Genomic DNA, 27126 nt, shown 5'->3' on the forward strand with positions numbered 1-27126 from the left:
ACATTAGCTGTCTATTGTGTCTTAATCGTCATTATGCAAATGATAGGTTATTAGTGTCAGTGGGACTGGAAGTGGTACAAAAACAATACTGAATACCGGAGATATCAGACAACTCATAGAAGCTGTTCTGTATTCAGAGATATAATGAGCCTCCAAATCCACAGAGGAAGTCATAGCGGAGACAAAGCACGCTATTTCACGAACACTTTGGGCAAGACAATGTATTTTTGAAAGGTTTTTGATAAGCTGGTTAGAAAAATGGATGCATTTTTCTTACACGATTCTTTGTTTTTTGCTATTTTTCAAAGCGTCTGTAATTTCTTTATGCCATTATTGTGTGTCTTGGGCAAGACAATATTATCTTCCAATATGCCGATGTGTGTTTTATGTGTCTGTGGTTCAAAATTTCATCTATGCCAGAATGCTGCTATGAGGATAGTGTAACATGCATCTTGAGAAATTACTCCTACCAGACAGCAGATTCCTTTATGCTTACAGTTCTAAGGGTTAACTGTGCAGGTAAAAGCGACACTCGCCAATACGGGTCACCGATGTCAGGAAGACTTCATGATTACGGACGTAGTATGCACGTGCTATATTATCATCTACTTGTAATGACGTCATCATATCTTTCCGTACTATCATTAAATGATTGCTATCTTACAGTGACATACAACATCGTGGATATAATCACTTTTTGATCATCCTTTAAAGTAAACAGCTACACACATGTGACTAACATCAAATGCTCACCAGCAGGTGTAAGGTTGTAAAAATCTAAAATGTACTCAGTATTATAAAAAACGCCTTGTGTGATGTTTAATACACGTACACGTGAACTCACATCCAATTCAATACATAATTATTATATATAAATATTATATATATATATATATATATATATATATATATATATATATATATATATATATATATATATATGGATAAACATGTTTGTACATATGTACTTACATATGCACCTACATACATACCTACATACACATACACATGTACATACGCAAATACATACACAGACAGTCAGACAGACAAATAGACGTATATATATATATGTATATAATATATATACATATACATACATACATACATACATACATATACATACATACATACATATATACTCATAGTACATAAGTATAGACAGTGAAATGCATTCAGACGAATGAGTCAAGTGGAAATGTTTGAATTTTTGAAAATTCGAGGAGAATGATTCCACAAGTTTGTATTCTATGATATCTGTGCAATGTTAGTCGATGATGATATGTCTTGTGTCATTTTAGTCAAATTACTTTTCATCTGAACATTCTCTAAGTCTGCCTCTGTATGTATTCTTTCTTTTGCAAGTTATTTTAATGAATAGCAGTTAAATCGGTTTTTCTTGTGAATAATTTCAGTGCGAATTAAAGTTTTTTTTAATTCATGAACGCCGCAGTGAAGTAACACCACTCAGTGTACGGCAATTTTATTCACTGTATTTGTAGCCTGAAAGTGCGGTGGTTGTCAATAAGATTGAACAAGCTTGGTTGAGAGCACTTTGCAAAAAAAGCACACCTCGCATTCACGCACCAGCAATATATGTCTTGGATCGCTTCTGAAGTGGATGTATCGATAAGTGACAGAAGTCAATAGCCCTCCAGGACAGATATCAGGGAAATCATTTGACGCCAAATGACCACGGTTTGCATTGACTCAGTAATTATCCAGGCTGTAAAGATTACAAAACAATTTTCTCTGTAATGCATGGTGGCGTGGAGTCCACTAGGGTCTGCTAAACGGTAAACGTTACATTAACAGCCAGCAGTGATATGTGGCATTAATTTGATAGGCAATGAAAACTAACAGATTCAATTTGTGTAATTTGCTCCATAGGCGTTACTGTCGGTGACGGGACATCCCAGGAGGGTCATACTGCAGGCCGTTCATGAACTTTACGATCGCCAAGAAACGACGCCCTGGGAAAACGAAGAGGATAGAATTGATAGATTTGTTTTCATAGGTAAAGTAAAGTTTTCTCCAACTGGAACAGAACTGTCGTTTTTTCCGCTGAGGTCATACAGCGCATACAGTCGTCAATATGAACTATCACCAACGTCACAATTATCACAAATGCCATCACAGACTGTTGAGCCGTGTCTCTTTTGCCCGTTTTGCATGAAGATGTGACGTTTGTGTTCGACTATTATCTTCCAAACTCTTCAGCGTATGCCCCATCAATTCGCTCATTCTCCGTTGCCATGACAACGAACCGTGCACGCGCTGCCATTTCAGGATTCAACATGTACTACAGCCGAGTCAACAGCGTGTAAAACAAGGTGTCGATTTCCCGCCCATTTTCTAAACATTGGATTGTTCAAAAAAGTATATTGTTCTCTTTCTATTCCCAAAACAAATGTATGATTGCGAGGAAATGTTAAATATGATGGAAAGCATATCTCTTGTAAGGAAAGTTATAAAATATCACTTTCTACGAGTCTGGCGTGTATAGCAAAATTGCAGTATATAACTCATGGTATCAGACAAAACGTGCTGCCCAGAAAGCCGGTTTGGAATAGGTAAATTGGATACACAAGACTGTATACGCTCTACTTTTCGTCATAATTGAATACTTGTGACGCCACTTGCCACTCCGAGCAAAGACTTATTCCACAAATGTTTTGTTAAGTACAAAAAACACTGCCTGAAAGTTGAAGACGTCTTTCTTCCGTTATGGATCCATCGCACCTGAACCAACTCCTTACAGCGACATAGAGAAGCGGTTGTTTCCTTTCTCCGGCGGGCGGCTTTTGTCTGTTTGTTTGTTTGTTTTCTTACCTCGATACCCAAGCCGGCAGAGCAGATTTCCCCGGCTTTACACGACGAGAGACAAATACATGCCCAGGGCACTTTGACGTTTATTGAGAGCCTAAGATAGCCACCTATTGAAGAGCAGATAGATCTGCCAAAAAACGTCGCCATCAACTTACTTGCGTTTTTCACTCTCTCAATTCCGAAATAATCTTTAAGAGGATAAAAACCTATTGATATTTTTCAATTTACTCCAACCGGCTGAGCAGTGCCTTGTCAGGCTCCCTGCGCCTTTTCATCCAAGGTTTCACAACGGCTTAATCATTCACAATGGCCCATGAATAGTGTTTGTGTTTTCGGGCAGAGTTCTCAGTTGGCATAGCTATTCTTGCTTTTCTTTCTTCTGCAAAATAAAAGCCTGCTCGGCCATTTTGCTGGAACAAATGAGGAAAAAAAACCCTCCCCCAGGTAAGTTGAACCCGATTGGTTGGTTTAGACAAACACTGATGGAGAACCAACCAGACTTAGCTATAATGCTGACGGCTGTTAAGGCTAATTAAAGATTTACTATAATCGCTGCCTGGCATTCAGCGCTGAAAAAAGTGGGCATTTAATTCTTCAATGAGTACTCAAGTGCTTCTCGCCAAGTTCCAAGTCATATGAATAAAACTGATCAATTCTTCACTGCTAATTCATTCACTAAATTAAGTACTTAGCACTCCGTGGAGAGGTGTCGGTTTTGCCACTTTTCGGCTACTCTTGCTTCCAAACTATCGCTTTTCGCACATCGTCTCGCAGAAGATAACATCTCCGTCTTCCTTCCGCTCTTGACCAGACGATGATCCGTCTTGACAAGGACGCTTGTTGGGCACCGGGTTGTGTCGAAGGAAAATGGCAGACAAACGACAATGTTAGTGGGGCCGGCGGCGTTGCTGTCGGGGGCTTTGTCGTGCTTTTCAATCATCCGTACGTCGTCCTCGCTTTTGTTACTTTTCTGTACTCACTGAACATTGGTGACATTTCGCGGGGTTATTTTTGGCGGGATGTGGGGAACGTGTATTTAGCACTTGGTGAAGTTCACCGGCGGGGTTGACGAGATAGATCCGGAAGTGTAGGAGATCATATACAGAAGCAGTCACCCTCCCCCCCTTCCACCCCACTCCCTCATTTGCCTTGAGTGCCAGGCTGCCCGCAATGGATTTTGTCTAGTCGTGGCGGTGCAGAAATCATTGGTGCTTTCATCCTCGCTAAAAGGTGCACAAAGGCAAATGAAAAGGGTTGTATTCCAGTTGAAGTAGTACATTCATTATTTGTAACCGATTGACTTCAACAACTCAGGGTGAAGTAAAAAGAATTTTTCCCAAGCTTGAAAAGAAGGCGTGTAAATAGAGCAATAAAGAAAATCCACAGCTTATCTGTAGGGCGGACTATAAAGAGAGGATTAGTTGGGGGACTGAATGGGGTCGGTAAAGTAAAAAGTGGACATTTACATTGGAAACAATGCACAACATTCACCAAGACAAACTTTTGGCATTCATTCTCGGTCAATAGGGCTTTTAACTAATTTCCAAGCAAACTTTTGAGAGTAAGAGGCCTAATGTACATCCCGGCTTGATCAAATTGTCTAATTAATAATGCTAAACACCGCAATTACCACCGGCTACCGTATGGTTTGGTCACTGCGATGTGTCAAGGTGCTGTCTCCGCGCACCTTTTTTTTCACCCGCTACGAATACAGGAGACGGTTTGAGCGGAATGGTGTTGGAGCAGGGTTAGCCGAGCGCGAATGACGAGTCAAAAGGACTGGAAGAAGCGAAAGTATCGGCGAAAGAAGAGTGGACTATCGGCTCTTTTGAGCGCTTTTTTCTGTATGAAGTGATCCATTGACGGCAGCTGTCATTTGCTTCCAATAGCATTGTTGCAAATGGATTGGGTTAATACCCCGCTTTTTAAAGGTGTTTGCTCAAAGTCTTTGAGTGCGTGCCTATAGTGGCTAAACATTTACACTCTGTTCCCACCTACCCAGGACACTACAAACCCCCCGATGAACGCTCCATGTTGTACACCCGGGACATATCATGGCCCCGTCTCGACAGGGATACCATCAACTCTCGCTTTTAATGTACACAGACCCGGCGTGTTTATTTCAGCCCGGCCCGATAACACAATGAGTGGGAAATCCGGGCAAATATATATACAAGCAGTGTATCAACCTACGTCAATAGGCTAAAACAACTTGATGAGATAAGCATCAGTGGTGTGTTCTAAACGCTTTCAATTATATACGGTACAACTATGGCAATACGGCCTCGTCGTCTTCCCAACAACCCATCTTTTTACGTACATGCAAATATACCTGCCTGTGTGCTGCCCGGAACTTTTTAAAAGTAGCTTTTTATGTCCCGTCTCCTCTTCTGAAAATCAAATTAAAACGACGAAAGGGGTCGGTTTTCCTGTCGTTGTCCTGGCTTTTTTTCCCGCGGCGACTGTTTTTGTTTAGAGCAATTTGTACCCATTTGTCAGGCTGAGTAGCCACAATTACGCGCCAAGTCAACTGAAACCCTCCTTCCTGTTACTGCATGTGCCGTGCCACCTATAGAGTATATTAGACGGCATTGTGTATATATCAAATCAGAGAAGCCGTTTCTAAAGAGAGGAAGAGTAAAACAAACAAACAAACAAACAAATATGAAAATGTAAAAACAACAAATAAATAGGGAACAAGTGTTTCCTCCACAATGCAGACCAGTTTAATTGTTTGTTGTTTATTGTTTTATAGAAATTTACGGTAACGATGTTGTCTCAGGGTATAACTCAAACACTTTATAGCGCCCACCTGACCTTTGCTAACAACCAAAAACATATGAGTATGCACTCAGATTTGGTGTCGCCCGCAGCAAAATCTTATGTCGAGATTTACCACCGTGCCTATAGTTTTCATCATAATTTGCAATACATTAATTTCCCCAATTCACCAATAAAACACTTTTCACTGGATTACTTTTTCTAAATTATTATTTTTGGTTTTTCCCAGTGGAAATATGAAAGAGGCGGGTTACATTGGCATTCGGCAACACACACACATTGGAATAAATGACCAGGCCCAAGAGAAACACATATTGTATACACAATTCACATGTGCCTATGAAATGTTTATATGTTAGTCGTGATTGACCTCTGTGTGGTATCATTGTATGGCTTGCCCTCTCCGTTGCATTGCCTCTTGGCCTCTACCATACGGTAAAGCTAAAACCATATCCAGCTTATCATCTCAAATCCAGCTCAAACCCGTTTGTTTATTTATTGTTCTATAGGTAAACACCTGGAAGAGAAGATCCTTCAAGATCTTTTGAGAAGTCTGCTTCGTCGGTGAAGAAAAACAAGAGGCGGGAGAACGCGTTTTTTTTAACTGTTCGTCGAATCATTTGAGCGGGTCGCTTATAGTTTTGCAGGAGTTGACACGGTCTTCCGACGAGTTATTGCAGTCAAGACATTAGTAAGGATTGATTGCGACAAATCCACTGTTAAAATAGTAAACAGGGGTTAGAAGCCAGGACTTGTGGATGTAATTCATTGAATCGCAGTGCTAGCAGTGGTCCAAGCCGGGGCGGAATTTGTCAGGATGCCTGATGCTCTACTCGTGTTAATCTTTACCCTATCTGTCGGCGTTTTAGCCATTTTCGGGTCAGGATTGAGTAAAGATTGCCCCGATCACGGAATTTAATAGTAAGTACAAATGAGATAATTCGAATACTTCAATGATTGCGAGGGCATTTTAATTATTTAAAGCGGACAAATTTGGAGAAAGCTCTTGTTATTCTTTGTTTGTGTATGTTTGCGCTCAATCATTGTGTAAACCGAGTAGGGGTGTTTTGAATTACGGAAACCAAGTGAATTTTGTTAGCTTCCGTGTCTGTTGGCGAACGTCACAATGTGGTTTGACTCGGAGGAATGTGGGCGGCAGGTGTGTGTCATTTTTTTCAAAACCAATCGAAACAATTATGAGTTATTTGCGCCCCGCAGGACATTAATTGTCAGTGAGTTTCAAGTCAAACAGAATAAACGAACCATAAAAATAATAAAAAAGAAGAAAGAATATTCTTGAGTTTTATTGCATGTTGGGATTTACCGATAATTTAAGGAAATAAATTTTAACACTGGGAGTAAAAACAATAACATGTCAAGTCGTTTTCAATTTATAGCGCAAACACGGTTGGCATTTGGCATGTTGAGCTCATCTTGCTTACATTGCCAAGACTCCTAAAGCGTGCAGTGTTTACCTAAGCGGCCTGCGATAGCCTTGTAGCTCCTCCATGTGCCTATACAGTGCTTGCTTTGCTTCACAAGTACTGCCGTGTGACTTTTACTGCACATTTTCTACAGATGTTCGGTTTTTGTTCTCACAGACACTGCCCAACATGCATTGTAACCAAGGGGGAGAGTCGCCCGGTCAGTGGTATCCTGGCAACTGACTTGCCCTCACAACCCGAAAGGGAAAAGAAAATCAGAGAGGATTCGTTGATAATTGTCGTCCAGTGAGCAAATCTATTGATCTGCGAATGAAAATTTGCAAACAGCCCACCAATCACATTTCCCTGTGTGGCTTATTTTATAAACCAATAGCGACCCAAACGATAATTTACGTTCAGCTTCCCGATGGTAGAGGGCGCAGTTTTTGGTCTCCGTGTTGAGTGGAGAGCTCTGATGCTGTGTGCCGAGATCTGACAATTTGCGCCAACTGAGATCGCCTATCAGTTTTTATAGTGTGTGTGTCTTTCGGTGTCTACGGATAACACACACGGTATTGACAGTGGTGTGGAATTCGGCTAGACCGACCCCAACCAATCGGCGCTCTACTTCTTATCGCCACACACAGGTAGCGTAGCAAAGTTTACGTACATGTTGTTTAGAGAGCAAATCACCTAATTATCAAGGTAGGCGTACCTCTTGCCTTCATAAAATCTATTGATATGGAAATTACCGACACAGAAACCTCGCCGATCACGTGACCTCCAGTCAGCTCATACAGCGAGAAGTTGGACAGAAGGTGGCTCACTTAGAGTTACTGAGTATTCCCGGTAGGTGGCCTGCTAGTTGCCGTTGCATAGCCATATAACAGTGAACCTTACCAAGTACGACCACTCGCTGTGTCCACCTACTGCAAAGTTCCTCTGGGTCGGCAGAGTTCGTTACTGATCTGAACGCGGGGCAGGCCTGCTATTGCTTCTTCTGACGTAAAGTTTTTTCCCCCTTGACTCATGGTCGGTACTAGCGTAGCGTCGGCTAATGCGATCTGATTGAGAGCGAAGCAGCAGGAGCCCATGCCAGTGGTAGTCCCGTAGTACTCTTGAGCCGAGCAGCAGGACTGAACCAACCCAGCACGTGAAAAAAAATGACAACTGCAGCCTCGTCGGAGAATATGAACGACTCGGAGGAGAGGACGCAGTGCACGGAGACAGTCTCGCAGGACGCGTCAGAAGAGGAAAATATAGACATCATCGATGATCATCTACCTCAAACTCCACCAGAAAGTGAGACGTCCACCACATACGAGAACGTGATCAATGGGGACTCTGAACTTGGCATTCACACGACAGCCGAGTCAACAACGACCATAGCCCACGACGAGGACAATTCATCGAACAGTTCCCGAGAAAATCAAATAGACGACAACGATTCGAAAAAGAAATCAACTTTGGTGAAACCACCGTATTCCTACATTGCGCTAATTACTATGGCAGTTTTGCAATCACCGCAGAAACGACTAACACTCAGCGGTATATGTGAATTTATTATGAACAGGTTTCCATACTACAGAGAACGATTCCCAGTTTGGCAAAATAGCATACGCCACAATTTGTCGTTGAATGACTGCTTCGTGAAGATACCCCGCGAGCCTGGAAATCCAGGCAAGGGTAACTATTGGACCCTAGACCCAGCCAGCGAAGATATGTTCGACAACGGTTCTTTTTTGAGACGCAGGAAGCGTTACAAACGACAGCATCCCGACCCGCTTCGCGAACCAACGGCGTTTATGGCAGCAGCCGACCCGTATGGTCACCACTTCATATATGGGCACGGACGGCCAAGCGGTGCTCACCCGTTGCCTTATCATTATGTGACACCCTTACCGCCACCAGTACCACTGCCTTTGCCACATGTAGGCAACCTCAACCTCATGAACAGTTTTCCCCTCAGTCTAACTTCGTCGGTAGTTACGTCCTGTAACGCAACACCGAGCACGCGACCCGTCTTTTCCATTGAAAACATTATTGGGAGCACCAGCGCATCTTCGTCCACCAAAACAAGCCTGACGGCGTGCACGGCTCTGACGTCGTTTCGACCCACACCGTCATCAATACAGTCATCGCTTAGGGGTTCTGAACACCATCACCACAGTGGCATCAGCGCCTTCACGACACCGTTACCTTCAAGTTTAGAAAGACATTGTATTCAGTGCAACGGTGCAACGAACTGGCATTGACTAGACTAAGTACGCGAGAGACAAGTCTTACTGTGCTGCAGTTAAAAACTGAGCCACAGATTTGAAAACTTAACGAACCGGACACGCAAAGGTGCACGGAAGGTAATGTCTTCATATGTACTGACAATGACACTTTTATGAGAACAGAAAAATCTGTCTATATAAGATGTTTATACTGACAATTTGCCGAAACCTACCGAGGATAGTGACTGGGTATGTTACATTACTTTTATCATGGTACCAAATTACTTGATGTCATTCCGGTCTTTGTATTATACAACTTAATTTATTACTGGTTTGACGGATTAACGCATTTCCCCACAGAAAGCGACAATTTAATATAAATTTTCTCATTCCCATACAAAAGGAATTCCGGCATTGCTGTTTATCGCACGTTTTTTTTCTGAAGACGCCAATATTGTAACATATTTATGTGTTGTGGACCTCATCAACACGATTGAACTCTGTACCAGACGGCTGGCGGTAAATAAAAAACACAGTTTACTTCTAATCCTGACCAATAAAAGACACTCTAATGTACATTAAAATCTGTTATTTCCTTCAAGTTCCCATTTTGTACAAAAAAAACAAGAAATAACTTTTACAATTCTATAGCTAAGATAAGTTTATCTGCATAAATTAAGTGCAAAGGAAATTAATTATGATTTCTATGAAAAGCAGACTGCCTCGTTATCATTGTCTCCTTCACGTTTTCCTCATCATAATTTTGTTGTCATTTTTGCCGGCATTTTGTACCAACCTTCATGGTCAATTGATAGCCATATTTATAACTAGCATCTCAAACATTGAATCATTAGAACGTAGGTTAGAAAATGTTGTCTCCCACCGTGTAAGAAACTGTTATTTTTGTACATGTGTATTGTACATTCTCTCTGTGCAAAGGGCTTTTTTTTTTATTTTCTCCCCGCAACAACGTGAATGTTCTATGAATTCATTTGTGTATGGTCAGCTTCTGACACTCACATATTGTTGTATTCGTCTTTGCGTTGACAGCAATCCTCTGTACGTATTTTTTTTTGAAGATAACTTTGAGAAATACACATGATTTTGATGGAAAAGAAACTTCAACTGCGTAGTGGATCTAATATTACTTACGGGTCGGTTGGTAGCCAGCTACCTCCTGCTTCAGAAGACCACTCAAAATAAACACAAAAAAGTCAAGCCCACTATTTGAAGTCTGTGCTATATTCCTTGAGCCAAGGTGTGAATGCACTCAGAACACTGTCTATTAACACCAATAGGACAGCCACACATGGCTGTACAGAGGGGGTTCCTGTGTGGGACACTGTTGTCGCGAAAACTCTACACGTTTAGGTTAAGTATGACGCGCACGTAGCTGTAGACCGGTAGCCATTTTGAAAAAAATGTCAATACTACAGAGTGCTGGGTCAAACGCTTAAATACTGATATTTTAGGTTTTGTTGGTCAGCTCGCGATTTTGTCGTGATTTGTACTGTTTTTGCACAAGCCGTGCGAATGTGTGAGTGTGTGTAAAGGAATTGTTGTCAAAAAAAATCAATAATAGGAATGAAGACCCTGCCAGTGAATAACACAAGTCACACCACTAAGCGAAACATCCTATCGGAGTTAACACGAGGGACCTTGCGGGTCACATCTTAATGCCGTTCGTCAAACCGTTTAGCCACCAAATAGCAATCCAACGCATGATGACACCGGCTTCAATTTGAGGTGTGAATGTTATTGATTTAAATGTTATTATTTGGTTTGTTGGTCTGATCTCCGCAAACTGCTCACATGCTAGATGTTATCGCAGGACATACGATGACAATGCCTATACGTGTAAATAAAGTGTTATTGCCTTATCTTAATCGCTGTGTAACACAAAATGTAGTTTTCGTTTCTTAACTCGAGTAATGTGTATTAAACAGTTGAGTGTGCGTATCCTGGCTTTACCCTGTATATCTAGATCGGAAAAAGACGCCGATTGTCGTTTTTTTTTAGGCAGCGATAGTTATCTGTATAATTTCCCCGGCTCAAACACAGATTAGCCGTGTCAAACGCACCGCCACTATCTTGTGACCGATAAGGAACGTGTAATGAAATTGACCACGTCAGGTTTATGGTTTGTGAGAATCCCCGATATTGTACTTTGGAAAATATGACAATGCTCAAAAAACGATTTTAGCTTCGGAGATGGGATTGTGCCCACTGAAAATACGTACAGAAAGACATTGGCAGAGAGGACTTCGGAATTAGTATTATGGTTACGGCGGCACGCCACTGTCGGAGCGGGCTGGAACTTCTACTGTGGAGCCGTCCACTCGCTCCTAAAACTCGCCACAGCAACCCAGAGATTGTCAGCCATGTAATTTATTCGCAGTTAACGTTGTTTTGTCGAGTAAATAAGTCATCTGCTTTCGTGACGGTCGAAATAGCGATTTGTACCCAAAAATTGTCATGAACTCAATGCCGAAATAGGGCTGTAGAAAAGTTTTTGTAGATGGCGTGCGTTGGTCGACGTCAGCGATCTGCTCGATCGTCGGCCTAAGCTCGGTGCGCATCGAATGACTTCACCGCTATTTACCTGTTAATTTGTCTTTGTTTTACACAAGAAACGTGTCATAATCCCGATTCGGATGCCTCTTTTTGTCCAGCAAGGTGTGAATGAAGGCCCGCCGGCTTTCTTATCCTGGACAATCCAATGGAGTAGGTGCAACAAACCAATGCACATCTCCGGTATTGCGTATTAGCGATTCATTTCAGGCGAGCAAGAATCAAGCCGGCTACCTAGTGTGCGTTTCATAAAAGCATCGCAAAATTTGAAGCACTTTGCGAATAATAGACAGTAATGAGCACGCTGAGGTGCTACTAACCGTATAATGGAACACCTATTAGTCATTTGTGTTGATGCCTAAACATAGCAGTTGGCACTTTGTTTCCAGTTTTCCAATTGTAACTTGTTTTATTTTCGGACCCCAAACACTCGCGGCACGCTGCGCCCTGAAATTTTACAATTAACTTGAAAAGTTGCCGATTCCTGGGAAGTTATTTTAATTTATAAAACCCACACCTTGCACTGACAGAAGATCGTCAGATCTAGAGGAAAAACGTTTGGATTTAGGGGTCAGCATTATTTGTTCATAATTGAGAAAGGATCATTTTGTCGCTTTTGTTGTGGTTTTATTCATTTGATATGGTAAATGGCTCTATCTGTAAATGTGAAAATTAATTGGGCAAAATAGAATGACAGTCCTACGGATATATCACATCTCGCATTTAGCGGTCCAAATTTTCGTTTCATCTTCGAGGTCTCGCGAATGACCTTTTTATCTGCTGGCCGGCGCACTCCTTCAGCGTTCAACTATGCATTGTTTCACAACAGACAATTTTCATTGGTTTCTGCACTCAAAAGAGGACGCTTCAAAAAGACCATTGAAAATTGAATTAAAGAGACCCCATAGGCGCACACCTTGCCTTTCTTGTTCTGGAGTGACTGAAAAACCCACCAAAACGATCTTCAAAATCACATGATTATTGCAGCGAACAAAACCAACATGGCCTTCCCTAGCTTGTTGGCGTCCCATGGCCGGCCATGAATCGGTGGACATCAAAGTGTTTGTGGCGACACAATTATAACAGGCGATATTTTCCCTATTAGCTCTGTTCTTTTATAATTTATAAGCGCCGCATCGTAACATACGATGGATGCATTGAAAATTAGGTGTTTTTGTTTTCATATTTTAACACGTTTAAAGAGAGTGTGTTGATGACCAGTGCCAAGGATGTCGGTCGTAGGAACCAAACCCCACAAACTGGCGGAACTCTAGGCCCAGTCATTTCGTAATTGAGAACTCGAAACTAAAGAAGACACACGGCCATCGCGGAGCTGTTGGGTTTCAAATGCGTTCTTCTGACAGAGAAAAGGAACACGATTCAAACGGTATTCTCGAACAAGATGGTCGGAAATTAGTATTTATTAATAGTCAGAAATGATCTAGAAACCTATGTATGACCTGTCATTATGGTTCATATGGTAGATGTACCTTTAACATCGTGCCAGGAATACTTTTTGTTGGCCTTTCTCTATGCAGTATGTGTGCATGGATGTGTGTTATTTACTCTTGATATACATGGTTCCAAATATGCTCAAATAAAGTAACAAAGGAAAATGGTCAAGATTTTCAAATGCAACATTGTCTCTTTTTAAATGCAGTTTTTAAAACTCTGGTGACATACTGAAACACTTAGCAATCAGACTCCAAATCCGCGATATCAATTTCTCCTTGGCGTATGAAGATGAAGGCTAGGTCTGAAGTTGTGATCGCGAAATAATGTTATGATATGTTCTTTATTTGGGATTCTGGATTCTCGTAAAACCTGAATATACACTGCTTGCCTGAAAAATAACATTTAAATGTGTTTTTTTTCTGACTCCCACCAACAGCAATTGTCTATTTCACTTGTATGGTAAAAGATGGACTGTGTCTGATTCAAGATGAATGAGTAGGTATGGGGAAGTCCTATTTGATTCAGTCAGTGCCTGGAATGAAAAGCAATGGATACACGCTTGGAAGTAAAATATCATGCGAAAACACTTGTCGCAAATTGATCGATCGGTATTGCCAAGGGCTCGCAAAGAATCACCCAAAACAGTATTCACCGCAAATAGTCTTGAAACTCAACAAACACTGAAATTGTGTCTTCCCGGTGATAACTTTGACTTTTTTACTCTTCTTTGATATATCAACCATATTAATGTCAGAAAGATACCTTGAAGGATAATTCACGTTCTCCAGTAAAACCGGTCCTGTACACAAGGGAAGTGTTACCATTCTTAATACGAGAAAGAAATAGAAAGATCAATGTATAGCCATCCTCTCACTTCATTATCCATTTGCTTATTTTGTCAAAGTCCACGTGGATAGTTACTTTGTCAAAGGGCATTGGATTCTCCTGGAAAATGAAGTTATTGATCCAGCGCGGAGCTCAAAGAACTGCTCGTAAGAGATACGCCCCAAAACGTACTGATATACCCTGTCACTTAAATTTGTCAGTAAAATAAATTTCTCCTAGCTTTCGTTGATCGGTCAATTTGAAAACGGTTTCTGCTGGTCAAGTATGAAATAATATTAGCTGCACTGCCAAGTCTCAATCAAAGGAAATTGACTGTCAATTTTTCTCCCTCGCTCTCGCAGAAATAACTTCGAACAAAAAGACGCAATAATGTAGAAATTCGGATATGTTTCCAGACACGCTTACATCTGCGTAAGTCTGTATTAAATGAAGCAAATAGTATGATGTAAGAGGGATTGTCTGTTTATAGACTGTCTTTCCGATATTCATGACTTGGTTTGGCGGACATTCTGGGATCCTTTTTTCAGTTTTAAGCTTTCAGCCGGCCATACAATCGGATTGTGTAAGAATAAAACCTCATTAATCAAGTATTTAATTCGATTCGGTTCCGCAGTCTTTCCATTTGGGCGTAAGCACTTAAGTGGGGCAGCAGTTGACGGTAAAGCCGCCAATCGGATGTGACCATTTCATTGCGAAGCACTGTGGCGATTGCATCTAATTTGGTCTCTATTAACCCGTCATATAAACTTCCCCGAAGCCCCTTTTGTCGCTCACGGTTATTCCCCACGATTCCCGTCTTTCTCTCGGTTGCTAATTGTACGGCGTAGCTACGGCGGCGGAACGCCACTTCTGTCATCGACGGTTTGAAATCGCTCACACTGCGGGCATCCCCCAAAAATGAAATCCCCCAAAGCCCTGGCAAGCTGTCTAGCGACCATTGACATAATGGACATATTGAGTCTTAAATTGTGTGGTCACACATATTCTATATGTACCGAACAAAAAGAGACTCCTTTTCCCGCTGATTCGAGGAAATGAACACAAGCTGTGGGTAGAAATTTTCAATGGCTGCGGTCACGCCAGTGGACGGGTTACTACGAGGCAACAGTCTGCCGCTCTGTCGTACGTACTATAATAATAAAACGCTATGCCCTTGAGCAAGCGATAGTTTCATATGCAATACATATTGCATTCAAATGGGTCGCTCCTACACACTGAAATAGCAGCACAATATTATTTGTTGTTCTATGTGAAGAAAGAAAAAAAAAACCTCTTGGCAATTTTTATTGAATGTCATTCGGAGATCATACAGAAATTATTTAGCAGGCAATGTTGATGATGATGATGAGCTCACTGAATAAGTGCGGCGGCGTATTCCGTTTGTAGTACCGGTCAGGGCAGACCTACTCCATGTTATGTATGTACACAAGCTTTGCTTGTTAAAGAAGTGCCGAAACTTTGCCTTTCTACTCATCGACGTGAGTACATGTGTGTTTAAGTCCTCCCAGTCGGATTATACACATGGACACGTTGGATAAAGTCAACTAGGCTGGAATTTCCAACGCCCTTCCGTTAAAAACGCTCTCCTGTGCGTCGAGTTCCGCGTAAATTGAATTCAAATGCACGGGCCTGTAAAGTAGTTTGCTATTCATTGACACCGCTACTTTTTTACGACATACACACTGACAAATCGGGACAGAGGTATACAGCAATAACTTGATACTATAACTGACATGGGTAAATAACAAGCCGGGATGGCAATGCAACTATTCGAAGGTCGATGGAGGTGTAAAATGCCAATTTGACGATTTTACAGCTGCATGGGATCGCCATCAGGGAATGAGTAATCCTCAGTGCTACACTCGCCCCGGCAACGGACAAGCACTCGGGGCATACGAACTGGCCAGTTACCACCACAGCTCACCAGTATCAGGAGGGGTTCTGGTTTAATTGTGTGGTCCTTACGTATGACTAGAGGGGAAAGCCGACACCCTGTTTCCAGACATGTTCTTAGATAAGACAATTACACATGATGGGAGCCACCGCTTAAATGCTAAACAACCAGACCAAAAAAATCTGTTTTGCCTAAATTTCCTCCTGACCCCCTCTCGACTATTTTACGTCATCGAGAAAGCTCAACAACATGGAGGACAGGACAATGCTGCAGTGGTCATCTCAAGCCCGCTCCAGCCATCACCAGAATGTGGTTCTAAATTTGAACTTATGAACTTCCCCGACAATGCGAAACATCTGTAGCGTGCAAGATTGCAACCGAGCAAAGCATTTGTAGATGAAACACGCACGGGTAGACTGCACTGAAGGAGTAGTGTCCGACAGGTCCCAACGGAGAGACGAGACCCATCTTTATTCCCAGGCGCCAGCCAATCAGCAGCAAGTCCGAGAGGTAGGAGATGTTGTTTTATTTTGCTTTTCAGGAAGAAAAAATGAGGTTATCTTCTAAAAGAAATTATCCATGTATTTCTTTTGTAGTTCCAATTTGATAGGTCAGACGGTTTCTTCTGAAGCGCGGGAAGAATTACATCACCTTTCTCGTACATTATTTTCACATCATATGTGGGCTTGGGTTTCCCTTACCTCTTTTGAATGACAGTTTTGGAGAAAGTTTTGCCATTTTATCCAATGCACTTTTAAGTATGTATAGGTATTTGTCCAAGTAATGTTATCGCTGACGTTATCTGGCTTAAGATCAGTAAGATGAAACCGACACCACCATAAATAACGCTTCGCTGTTGTGCCATATTAACGCCTTATAAAATTTTCACACTTCCACTGTACACCAAGGGCTGGCGTGCACTCAGCGGCCCAATGTAGTCCCCAACAACGCTAGCTAGCGCCACCTCGTTGTTGTTTCCCGCACATCGAGTCTCCTCAGCGCCGTTGGTTCGCCTTTAAATCGCAGAGATTTGTGCAGCTGCCGAGAGACTTGAAAAGCCGTCTCAGTTTCAGTGCCAACCATCAAACCGTAAGATAATATGTTTGACATTCACAGGTACCATATTGGATCAACCGTCATGAATAGGATTTTGTCTACCTGAAAGGCGACAAATCGCGTCAAAATTCACTCATTTGAACCGCTACCCAGAGATTTAGATAGGTCTGCCCGCTGGCCCATTTAGCTACTCTATCCAAAGTAAAAATAATCTATACTCGGCGCTATGTTCGTCTACGAATGATGAAAAAAGACTGGTCAGTTCAACGTTTAAGGATCACGTTGGTATAGAAAAAAGAACATAAACTGTCAATTTATGTAAAAAAATCCTATGCATAATTTAATGAAACTGTTTTCTTGCAAATTGTGATGACAAAACTACAAAAAAAATGCAAAAAATAAAATCGAAGCAAGGGTAGGTGATACTTTTAAACTTGACATACCATGTAGGTTCTTTTTCATTGTATAAAAACGAAATATTATGAGCTGCTCGTTTTCGTATCAGTAATAAAACAGAACTATTATGCGTTGTCCAAATATTGCGAAAAAGACATTAAATTTTCAACGGATTACAACAACAGTTCTTGCGAATTTACAAGCTGATTACAAGTCTCCACCAGAAGTAAAACAAATACATTAAAATATCCCGCTTTTATTTTTATCACCGTCTCAACTTTTACGAGCAAGATAGAAATAATGAAATGTACAGGGACAAACAAACACGGTGAAATATGAATACGTAATGAGAACAACAGTAAACAGTAAGGGCATCTTGTTGCTGTGTAAATTTACAATGTATCCATACTTTGGTGAATTTTTCACACCTAAATACACATGGTGCATTATAATCCCCGTGGATTGGGGAAACTTGCCGAGCCTTTCAATGAGATCCGTCAATATTATTGCATGTACTGTTTAAACCGATGTCGTTGAAACAAATCCCAAGTTGTTTGATTTTCTTTTGATAAGTTTTTTTTATTTGTGGTGATAGAGGGAATAGTTTGTCTACCTCCTTTTGCTACAGAGCACCTTTAAGCAGTGCCTTTTTGTGTGTGTGTTTGAATGCGTTGCGAATCGAGGAGTGCGACCACATCTGCAGCCCACATAATGCTTCTTTATTTCCTCTAATTTTACGATACTTGCAGACTTGCTGTGGCTACTTCAGCTTATTCTAAGCCCAGCCTTACACATTGTAGCCTTTATCGTAGATTTACAAATTAACTGTTTTGCTTCCCGCCACAGCTGATGCCTTTGATGTGAAAAATCGCGCGCGCAAACCGACGTACGCTCGTCACATGTCAAATCGCACCAGTGCAGCCCAGCCGATGTTTTCCAATCGACAAACGAACCAACGTCTTCCCCTCGGTACTTGCGCACAACGAGTACGGTTCGGATAGTGACACCGGCGCTTGTTTTCGCCTTTTTGAAACAAATTAGTAAATAAACCTTACACAAGAAATCCCAGAGCTATTCTTAAGCCCTCTCAGTCCTTTAGAAGAGCAACACTCGCAACTTGCATCAAAATAATTGGCTTTGAGTGGCTTGAGAAGAGCGCTGTTCGCTCTACGTACAGTGTAGTAATTACACAGTTTGTGAAACTTCTCCAACCTTTGTTCTGCCTGTATCCGACACGAGATCAGTTTGTCTGAAATCTGCCAACTTCTAATCAGTATTTTAAATGACAAGACAGTTGTTTTCTCTCCGTGTCTACAAAGAAAGCGCAATTAGTGAGTGCGCGTCGTGGTTTTCTTGGTGGCGTGATGTCCGGTTGTTTCGAGTTGCACGAGTCCAATGTCACGTGTGTGTTTCGTGATTTCAAAGGCTTTGGGTAATTAATGAAACACTTTTCTCAAATTCTCGTTGTCTTGTCACCAAAGACAACGCGAGTTTAATGAGATCGAGCCAAACAAACAACAACATCTGTATGTCGAGAAATATGTTTGCCGAAAACACTCTAAATCTGCCCTCGATTTTTGTTGACCGAGACTGTTTAAGTTTGTTTTCTTCTTACAGCCATTTTTATGATATTGCAATACAAAAATTCTGCCTACTTGAATTACTCTGACAAGCGGAAATTTTTGCAGAACGATGACAATTTTGAGCACCTTTTTTCCCCGAACGACACTCATCTGTTTAGCGCAACATAAAACCGCATGGTATGGTCCTGTCTTCAATGACAGATATCTACTCATTCAATATGCAAGAGCTCGTTTAACACTTAAGCTATCCTCAAAAGTAAGCATTTCTGAGCCATTTCTGTGTGTGTACTGGTAAACAGCCAGACAAAGGCAAAGCCCACAACTTAAGCAAAGCGCTTCGGGTTATAGCGCTTTCACGGACAGCTTTGCCGAGTCTTGTGTCGGAGTTAGACTTTTTTCACCCGAAATTAGCGACCGTCTGTTCACAGTACATTAGCTCCATGAGTCCACAACAGCGGACTGCCCTACAGGGCAGATCGCCTTCGTTTGTTTTGTCTCTTCATGTCTAAAAAACAGATCACAGCTTCCTCCTTACGTTCATAAATTGTGTACTTCGTTGGCATCGGTTTCGGATCGTAATCAATCGTTTGTCTGCTTTTGCAAGCCACGATTCGTTCGTCCGACCGACACATCTGAAGACCCCGAACGTTGACAGAGGGCCTCAGTATGTTCCGTCGACAACGAAGCCTTTGACAATTTGTGCTCGGGGCAGACGACGTTTTCAATTTATCATATTTCAATCACGAAAAATTAGATTCTCATTAAAGTCTTGTTGTGACGACAGACAACGTTTTAACTCACGTGGTGTCGTTTTAAACATTAGGAGTCAGCGACTATGTTTGCAGCGAACGGCGGCTCGGAACGGGGGCAGCGCCAATAATGCCACCGACATCAACCATTCCCCGGCGCAATACTGAATATAAAATAGGAATCGTTGCGTTGACATCTCACGGGAAATGAACACCTCAGTTTGATCGAACAAGAGCCTCGTCACTAAAAAGTCGAATTTCGGCGGCGTCGCAGCGAGGCGCCCCACCGAACAAAATGAGTTTAACAAAGTAGACAATGCCTCTCAATCTCGTCTTGTCTCTTTCCCTGTCTGACCACGTCTTTCTATTTATCAGTCTCAGTGTCCTTGCAAGTGTCTGTCTGGCTGTTTGCCTGCTACTGTCGTCCCAATCCCCAGCCCCACATGGATGACGCCGCCAGGGAATGCTGACAACTCGGAGCAACGCCGTTCCAAAAAAGGCGAACTGAGCTATCCATCATTCAGAAAGCAACTGACATCTTTTGCCTTCCCCATACGGAGGGAAAAATCAATTCGCGTTGTATGTCTTCATCTACGATTGGCAGTCAATGAGATTCATGATAACCCCTTAGCTAATTTTTCATTTCAATTTAGACAATATTGCAGTTGGATGTGATTCTACTGACGACGATGTTGTTAGGTTTCCCATGCAAAGGCAGTGCATTCATCTCAAAACAAGATTAACATTAAGCTTTTCAACTATTTGCTTTAAATTGCCAGGAAATATCCTGGTAGGACCATATCGAGCGTAAAATTACGAAGGTGCGACTATTTGAGGAAAGAAAACACACAGTTGAAATATTTCGTTAGCGTCAGAGTAGCTAAATTGTTAGGCCTTGTTAGTGTTTGTTCAACAGCCATAATTTTCCGGGTCATTCAGTCAACGTTTGATCGAAGGCAAGTCATATCATTTTTTGTATGCACGTCTTATTGGACTGTTGTCAAGTTTTTCTAGAGCAAATCTAGTGTGAGATTTTCCTGAGCTTTGCAGTGTTTAAGCATTTTCATGACGTTATCTTACAAATAGCAGTTTCTCTATCAACACTGAGGGAACAGCGACATAGTCGAATCATGAGCAAAACTAAATAATTTAACGAAGAAAATTGAAATCATAACTTTTATCAAATTATGCGTATGTGATTTGTATATCGGCGAATTTACCAACAAAAAGACCAGTAACTATTTTGTTTGTTTATGCCACTGTTTTGTTTGGTTTGCTTGTAAACAACCGGTTCGGTTGAAGTCAACGTGGATGTATACGACTATGCAGAGTCATTCAACACATTGCAAATCTGTGCGCCGTACCAGACGTCCTAGTTTTCAGATAATATCCAGCCATAATTTTCGTTTTCTGTACATTTTTATGTGATTTTATCCATGTAAAACCTTTCAAGTGCCATACGGGATTAAGTTAAAACTTTATGATAAGTACCATGTCAAAGGTTAAAGGTCACGAGCTGAAGTGTGACCTATGACCTTTTTCCACCACGTCCCATTGTAAGTCCAACACGAAAGGGATTCCGTCCAGTAAATCGCTGAAGAATGATGGAACATATTCCCCCAAATTAATGAATGTTGTATGGTTTTCTTTTCTTCAGAAAGTTATAAAATTTTCATTTGTCTTACAAGAACCGCGCTTGGCCTTTGACACTTTGGTGAGCCACATATTTATTTTCGTTTTGTGTGTGTCTTTTTAAAGTTTTATTTATGCTTTGTTATTATTGTTATTTATCTTGTTGGGTGTTTTGTCGGAAGCAAGCTGCCATAGCTGCAAAGATACTGCGCTGCAGGCTTTATCGTTAGCGGATCGCAGAACAGTATTTTTTCAACAATTTATGCACCTTTTACGATACCTTGTCTACTCCTTGTCAGTGCCCGCTAATGTCTGATGTATTGCATTTTATGTGAGTTTAAAAAGTCTGGTAATATTCCCCCCCCCCCTCCGAAAAATGTTCAATTACGTGATGTTTCACATCGATTTTCGCCTGCAGTGCGGGAGTTCTTTCCCCCAGACAATGCTCGGTAGGTTTGCTACCTGATAACCGCTCTCCACTACCCGTGTCTTCTGCCACAGAAACTAGAGATTATTTTCAGCAGCTAGAACTGTGACCTTTGCCGAGATAGACCATAATAGTCGCCGGAAGCTAACAGATGCGAAATGGAATACTGTTAGGACGAATACGGCGGGTCTTTCCTCTTGATTCACTTCTCAGCTCTAGTTTCCAATCACCAATCACAGCACTGGAATGTCAACCGACTTGAAACATTAGAACATTAGTGCTTGCAGAGAAATTAATTAAAGAATAATTTGCTTGTTTGTTTATTTGTTTGCTTGCATGACTCATATGCGATGCCTTTTGCAATTTTCAAATATTAAAAATGAAAATAAAAGGCATTTCCAAAATTTTCACAAATGATAAAGAGCTTTGTCGGAGCATTTTAATATGTAAAGTTGCCGGCCCCCCTTTCAAGCATTTAGGAACTGTAGTGAAGTGTCTCCACGCCCTACACGCATCGTTCAACCATTGTGCGAGTCGCATAGAGCAGACAACATTATTAAAACAATTAAAAAGACATTTTGGCATCTATTTTCCCGCCTTCAATAGCGCTGCTTGTTTGTGTCCCATCGAAAATGTGGGATGAACAAGGAAAACCTGTAACCGTCCATTGTTGATGGACGGCAAAGTTATCACATGGCAGACACTGTGAACGCTTGATGCCCGTGACGACTCCAAAAATACACGCTAGTGTAATAACAAAAGGCGAAAAAAATTATCAATTATGATATTGAAAAGTGTCCAAGTCTACTTTCAGAAGTAGCGGGTTCCATACATTGGCTGCATTATCGCTCAACGCAGGTCGCCTCTGTCAGTAAACAATAAACACGTGTCTCCCCAGTTCACTAGTTTTCCATCGAATATAACAACATCAAAAACGGCAAGTATTCACAGGCTGGTCGCCATTGCTCGTCTACAGCCACAATTTCACTAATTTATTGACGAAAACGCCGGCTGGCATGACTTTTTTTCCCGCTCCGCTCTGCCCACTCTATGGATTCATACGGCACTCAGTGTTGGCAGAGCGGATAAGTATCACAAAAAAGGCCGCCACAACAAACACATGACAGCCCTCATTTAAAATACTTCCCGCGGATTGTATGTAGGTCTTTCATGAGAGAGCGAATTGGTTCGTACTCATCTTAATTTGAAGACGTTTCTCTTTCTGGAAAGAGCCAGGGAAATTGAGCTGACGCGATGGCAAAGAGGATAACAGTCTGCAGTCCAGAAGTATTTATCGGGGCGCATATTACTTGACATAATAATACAGAATGCACTGATGCGAGACTGTTGCTGTACCATTAGGTAGTGATTCTGGGTATTACGCTAAGCAAAAGACGTCTCATTTCTCTCCCTATAATTTCATCATCGTTTTCTCCCCAGAACGTATGTTGGCCAACTATTATCCCTTGATTCTTTAGGCGGACGTTTTGTCATCATGGCGAAAATTAGACAGAAATTGAATTAGGTGTTGATTGTATTGGCGTTTTAAGCGACAAGAATACAGTTTGGGGAGTCGGCAGTGAATTGCAGTGAGCGGCTTAGAGCTCACTATTTTGCTTGGATACAACAATATTTGGGTGAAGTAATAGTAACATTTTTCAAATCGTAATTTTCTGCAAGAGTTGCCCCGATAATTGCGACAATTGTCGCAGTCATTAACCGCTTATTACCATGCATTGTATGGCCGTGATATCAGCAATAGAATAGTTTTTAATATGTACGTTGGTGTTTGGTTGTTTGGGGCGCATATGTCGGACGGTGGGAGTGCCCCTGTCGTTTGCTGGCTAAAATGAACAAAGACGGTCTCTTTAAAAACATGCCTTTTAATCTGTTAACGGTTTGAACTGTACAGAAGTTAAGCGTCGTAACAATTATATCACTCCATCACTGTACATACACCAAAAAAGTCGAGATCTGGAACATTTTATTAGTATGTCTGTCGTCCGTACAAACGCCAGATTTTCCCGCGCACAACTTAAAAGAGACTTAGCAAGTACTTAGAACCGTAATTTTCCTGCTGTACATTTCAAGCCTAGAGGTAAAACATTGCGCGGTGTGGACTTTTCACGTACGCGAAAATGCCGAATAGGCCTGCTGTATAATTTATTAGGTGTTAGTCTCCGATCTGATATCAAGTTGTAAAACTTCGGAACCACTTCCTGTCCAAGGAATTACCTCTTATGGAAGCGTTCTCAGCCCTTGTCAACATTTTGCTTTCGTTAAACGGAATGTTGCATCGTTGTACAACTTGCGCGGTGACGTCGTCCGTGCGCGCTTCGTCGCACAAAATCGAAATTCATGTCAGGAATGAAACAAAATTGTCGGCTTTGAAGTGTTGGTCATCGACAGTAGCTGCCCCTGCTCGAGATGACCCACAGGAGACTCACCATCCACAAACACGTTGAAAAGCCCTCGACGCGACGGCACACAGCCAAGACAAGACAAAAAGTACCCTTTCCGTGTGGTTGTTTTTCCCCAACCCAAACTGACACCTGCCCGGTGTATGTATGAACTATCTCCTCCGAGGAGCACTCTCATCACTGTAGAAGCAAAACAGCTATTTTGTGGCCGACAGATTTTTCGCAAACTCGCCCCAAAGGTTTGGTGCATTTCCGGAGAGGCTGTCAGAGCTCGGCGAAAGTACCACATTATTGCAGCGCATTCAACGCCCATAGCCATATTCCGTAACTGTGGTTTGCCATCGCCGTTGTGAAGTGTACATGCCTTCAAATGGCATCAACCAGAATATCTGCAGAGGCTTCAACAAGATATTGTTTAACTGATTTCTCTCCTGTATGCCCACAGTATCTAAATATTTCGATTCTGTAAAATTACATTGGGTGGTCGATTCATTTCTTCTGTCTTCGATCGCTCTCCCGACCGTGGACATCTGTAAGGAGTAGGCATCCACTAATCGATGGTTGGCCCGCTAAAAAATGGCCTGCAAGTAGCGACCGCATCGATGAATCGAACCGACCAACATGTTTTCTTTCTCTATTGCCATTTGGAAATCTTTGTTATTGTATATTGTCAGTGTGTTTTCCAAAAGAATGAAAAAAAGAGCAATGCCTTTAGCGTGATTACTACTAAATTTCATTCAATACACTATGACACAGTCCATTTTCAGACACTCCACTAAGAAATCTATAGCGGCAAATGAAAGCAACACAAACGCTTTTCGAAATCTACCATCACCTTTCCTATTACTCAGCCGCTCCGGTTTCGTTGAAAAGCTCCTCAGGCGTGAATATATTTAATTTCTTTTCCTTTTTTTCCGCTGTTTCTTTCACTTTGTGAGCTTAGAACATCCAGACTTGCATGATGCAACCTTCTTGGGTATATCGTATTATTTTCTCAACAATATTAACCCAGATAAACTCCAACAAAGCTTGCTCGGTAAAGAAGAAATTCGACCACCCGATCAAAAGGATTTTACTCTCTATTTACCGAGCGATACGTAAAAAACTAAATGGCTTCAACCGAAGCAAATCCCTGCCCGGGGCGCTGCACTACTCCCGATACTTGGCTGAAGACAACACCCTGCCTCTTTTTATGAAAAACATTCGTTTTAGAGGGCTTTGTGTGTGTGCCAACACCACATCGACTAAACTCCGAATACTTAAACATCGGAAAGTAAAGTGTGATTCGACGCTTTTGTTCGAAATCGTCCTTAAAAGCTCTTTTTCAACGTCCTGACGTGCGTAAATGATATTAACTGTCGCGGATGAAGCCAAAACTCGCTGCCACGCACAAACATCATATTGCCATCCTTTGTCTCATAAGTGGCATTGGCATTCCCACTAGTCCGGGCAACTGGCAGTCTGTGTAGAACTTTCAAACATATAAGAACAATACTTGATGATTTTTCGTTTTACCATATTATTTGTGGAACATACTTCACTGACTGTATTTTGTGCCCGAATATCTGTCTTGTACCCGAGTTACAAAATGAGTCTTCATTCAGAGTTCCTGCCAATCAGTTTATAAAAAGAATGAAACTTTCAGACTGTTCAAGTCACATCTTGAGACCAGACATTCAGACCGCGAAACAATTAATTCAACTCTACACCATATTAAAAACGATCACTAGTTATTATTTAGTCGCTGAATTATTTTCTTGTTGTAATTTTACTTGAATAATCACCAAAAGGACCCATTTTCGAATTAAATGTATGTTGAAAGTAGCCTCCGGGGCTCTTTATTGTTATATTGAGAATGTTCACACACTGTATTGAAAACAGTCTTGCCCCTGTATCTTTATAACCAACTGTTATCAAAGCGAGTGTAGGTCTGCTAGATCTTACCGCTCCTTTAAAACTACGGTATCAGAAATCCGAGAAAAATTAATACAGTTGGTGTCAACTTGTATGGCTTGGTTTGAACTACAGCGGAAGCCCCAACAACTCCCAAGTCTTTAACAACATGAAAACGTTTCTTCAATAGGTTCTGAGAATGGCAGATATTTATTTCAGACCTGGTTTTTAATCTGGCTAATATTACTAACATGTCATGGTCTTGTGGAACTAGTGGCTGCTGCAACACTGCCCACGTCTACAGAGCTGTATTAGTTTGTGTGATTCTATCAGAAATAGACATCTCTGATGATGAGTTCAGGAAACGTACATCGGGATCTGATTATCAGTGATGTTGAGCAAACCTGTCAATGTGTTTTATTGCGTTTAGATGAGATCAAATTCAGGCAGACATCGACGACATTAAGAACAAACGAATGTATCTATTGTTAGCGGACAGAAAGTATCAATACAACATTATGGCTTAGAGTTGAGATTGATCAGTAAGTAAATCTTCCAGCTTAATCAAGTGATTTTCGAATTAAGAAATCTGATTCCTGTGATTTTGTCCACGACCACGGTCCTTGGACTTGAATACAGACATCTCTGAGTTGGCGCGCTTGCAAATCGCGCAAAGTTAAACGACTTGTTGAGTGCTCTCCTGCACAATGTTCCAAGGGAAGTAGCTGATGGGAAGAAAACCAGAAAGGAACGATAAAGCGAAAACCATGTTACGTTTTTTTGAAGTCGGGTAGAATCTGTTCGGTAATATAGTCCCCGCAGATTGATTTCTCTGTGCGATACTTCAATTCAAAATGCCAGTGATTGAGAAAGGGGCAGGGTTTAGTCAAAGAGAACATGTGAATCTCCTTTAAACAATGGTGGGTGTTTTTTTCTTCCTTTTCGAACGTTTTC

General features: G+C 41.5%; 2 protein-coding genes and 1 long non-coding RNA gene across 4 annotated transcripts in view; all 3 read left to right on the forward strand.

Moving 5' to 3' along the window:
• The window catches only part of LOC139138182 (zinc-regulated GTPase metalloprotein activator 1-like), a 90990-nt gene extending 84012 nt beyond the window's left edge, over nucleotides 1–6978 (forward strand). The window contains exons 14-15 of one of the 2 annotated variants that reach the window (XM_070706438.1): nucleotides 1888–2014; nucleotides 6117–6978. In XM_070706438.1, coding sequence (XP_070562539.1) covers nucleotides 1888–2014; nucleotides 6117–6175 — 186 coding nt within the window. In that variant the 3' untranslated portion in view covers nucleotides 6176–6978. The remainder of the gene's footprint in view (nucleotides 1–1887; nucleotides 2015–6116) is intronic. The other variant, XM_070706439.1, reaches the window with a different exon arrangement.
• A 466-nt stretch (nucleotides 6979–7444) lies between these two features.
• Nucleotides 7445–10473, forward strand: LOC139138184 (forkhead box protein D3-like). The gene has a single exon (XM_070706441.1). The coding sequence runs from the start codon at nucleotides 8195–8197 to the stop codon at nucleotides 9284–9286; it is 1092 nt and encodes a 363-aa protein (XP_070562542.1). The 5' UTR covers nucleotides 7445–8194; the 3' UTR covers nucleotides 9287–10473.
• Nucleotides 10474–15934: 5461 nt separating this feature from the next.
• LOC139138185 (uncharacterized) overlaps nucleotides 15935–27126 on the forward strand; it is a 30573-nt gene continuing 19381 nt past the window's right edge. Inside the window, exon 1 of the long non-coding RNA XR_011553549.1 lies at nucleotides 15935–16526. This is a non-coding gene — a long non-coding RNA (uncharacterized lncRNA). The remainder of the gene's footprint in view (nucleotides 16527–27126) is intronic.

Source organism: Ptychodera flava, chromosome 8 (genome assembly GCF_041260155.1).
Source record: "Ptychodera flava strain L36383 chromosome 8, AS_Pfla_20210202, whole genome shotgun sequence".
Classification (NCBI taxonomy): domain Eukaryota; kingdom Metazoa; phylum Hemichordata; class Enteropneusta; family Ptychoderidae; genus Ptychodera; species Ptychodera flava.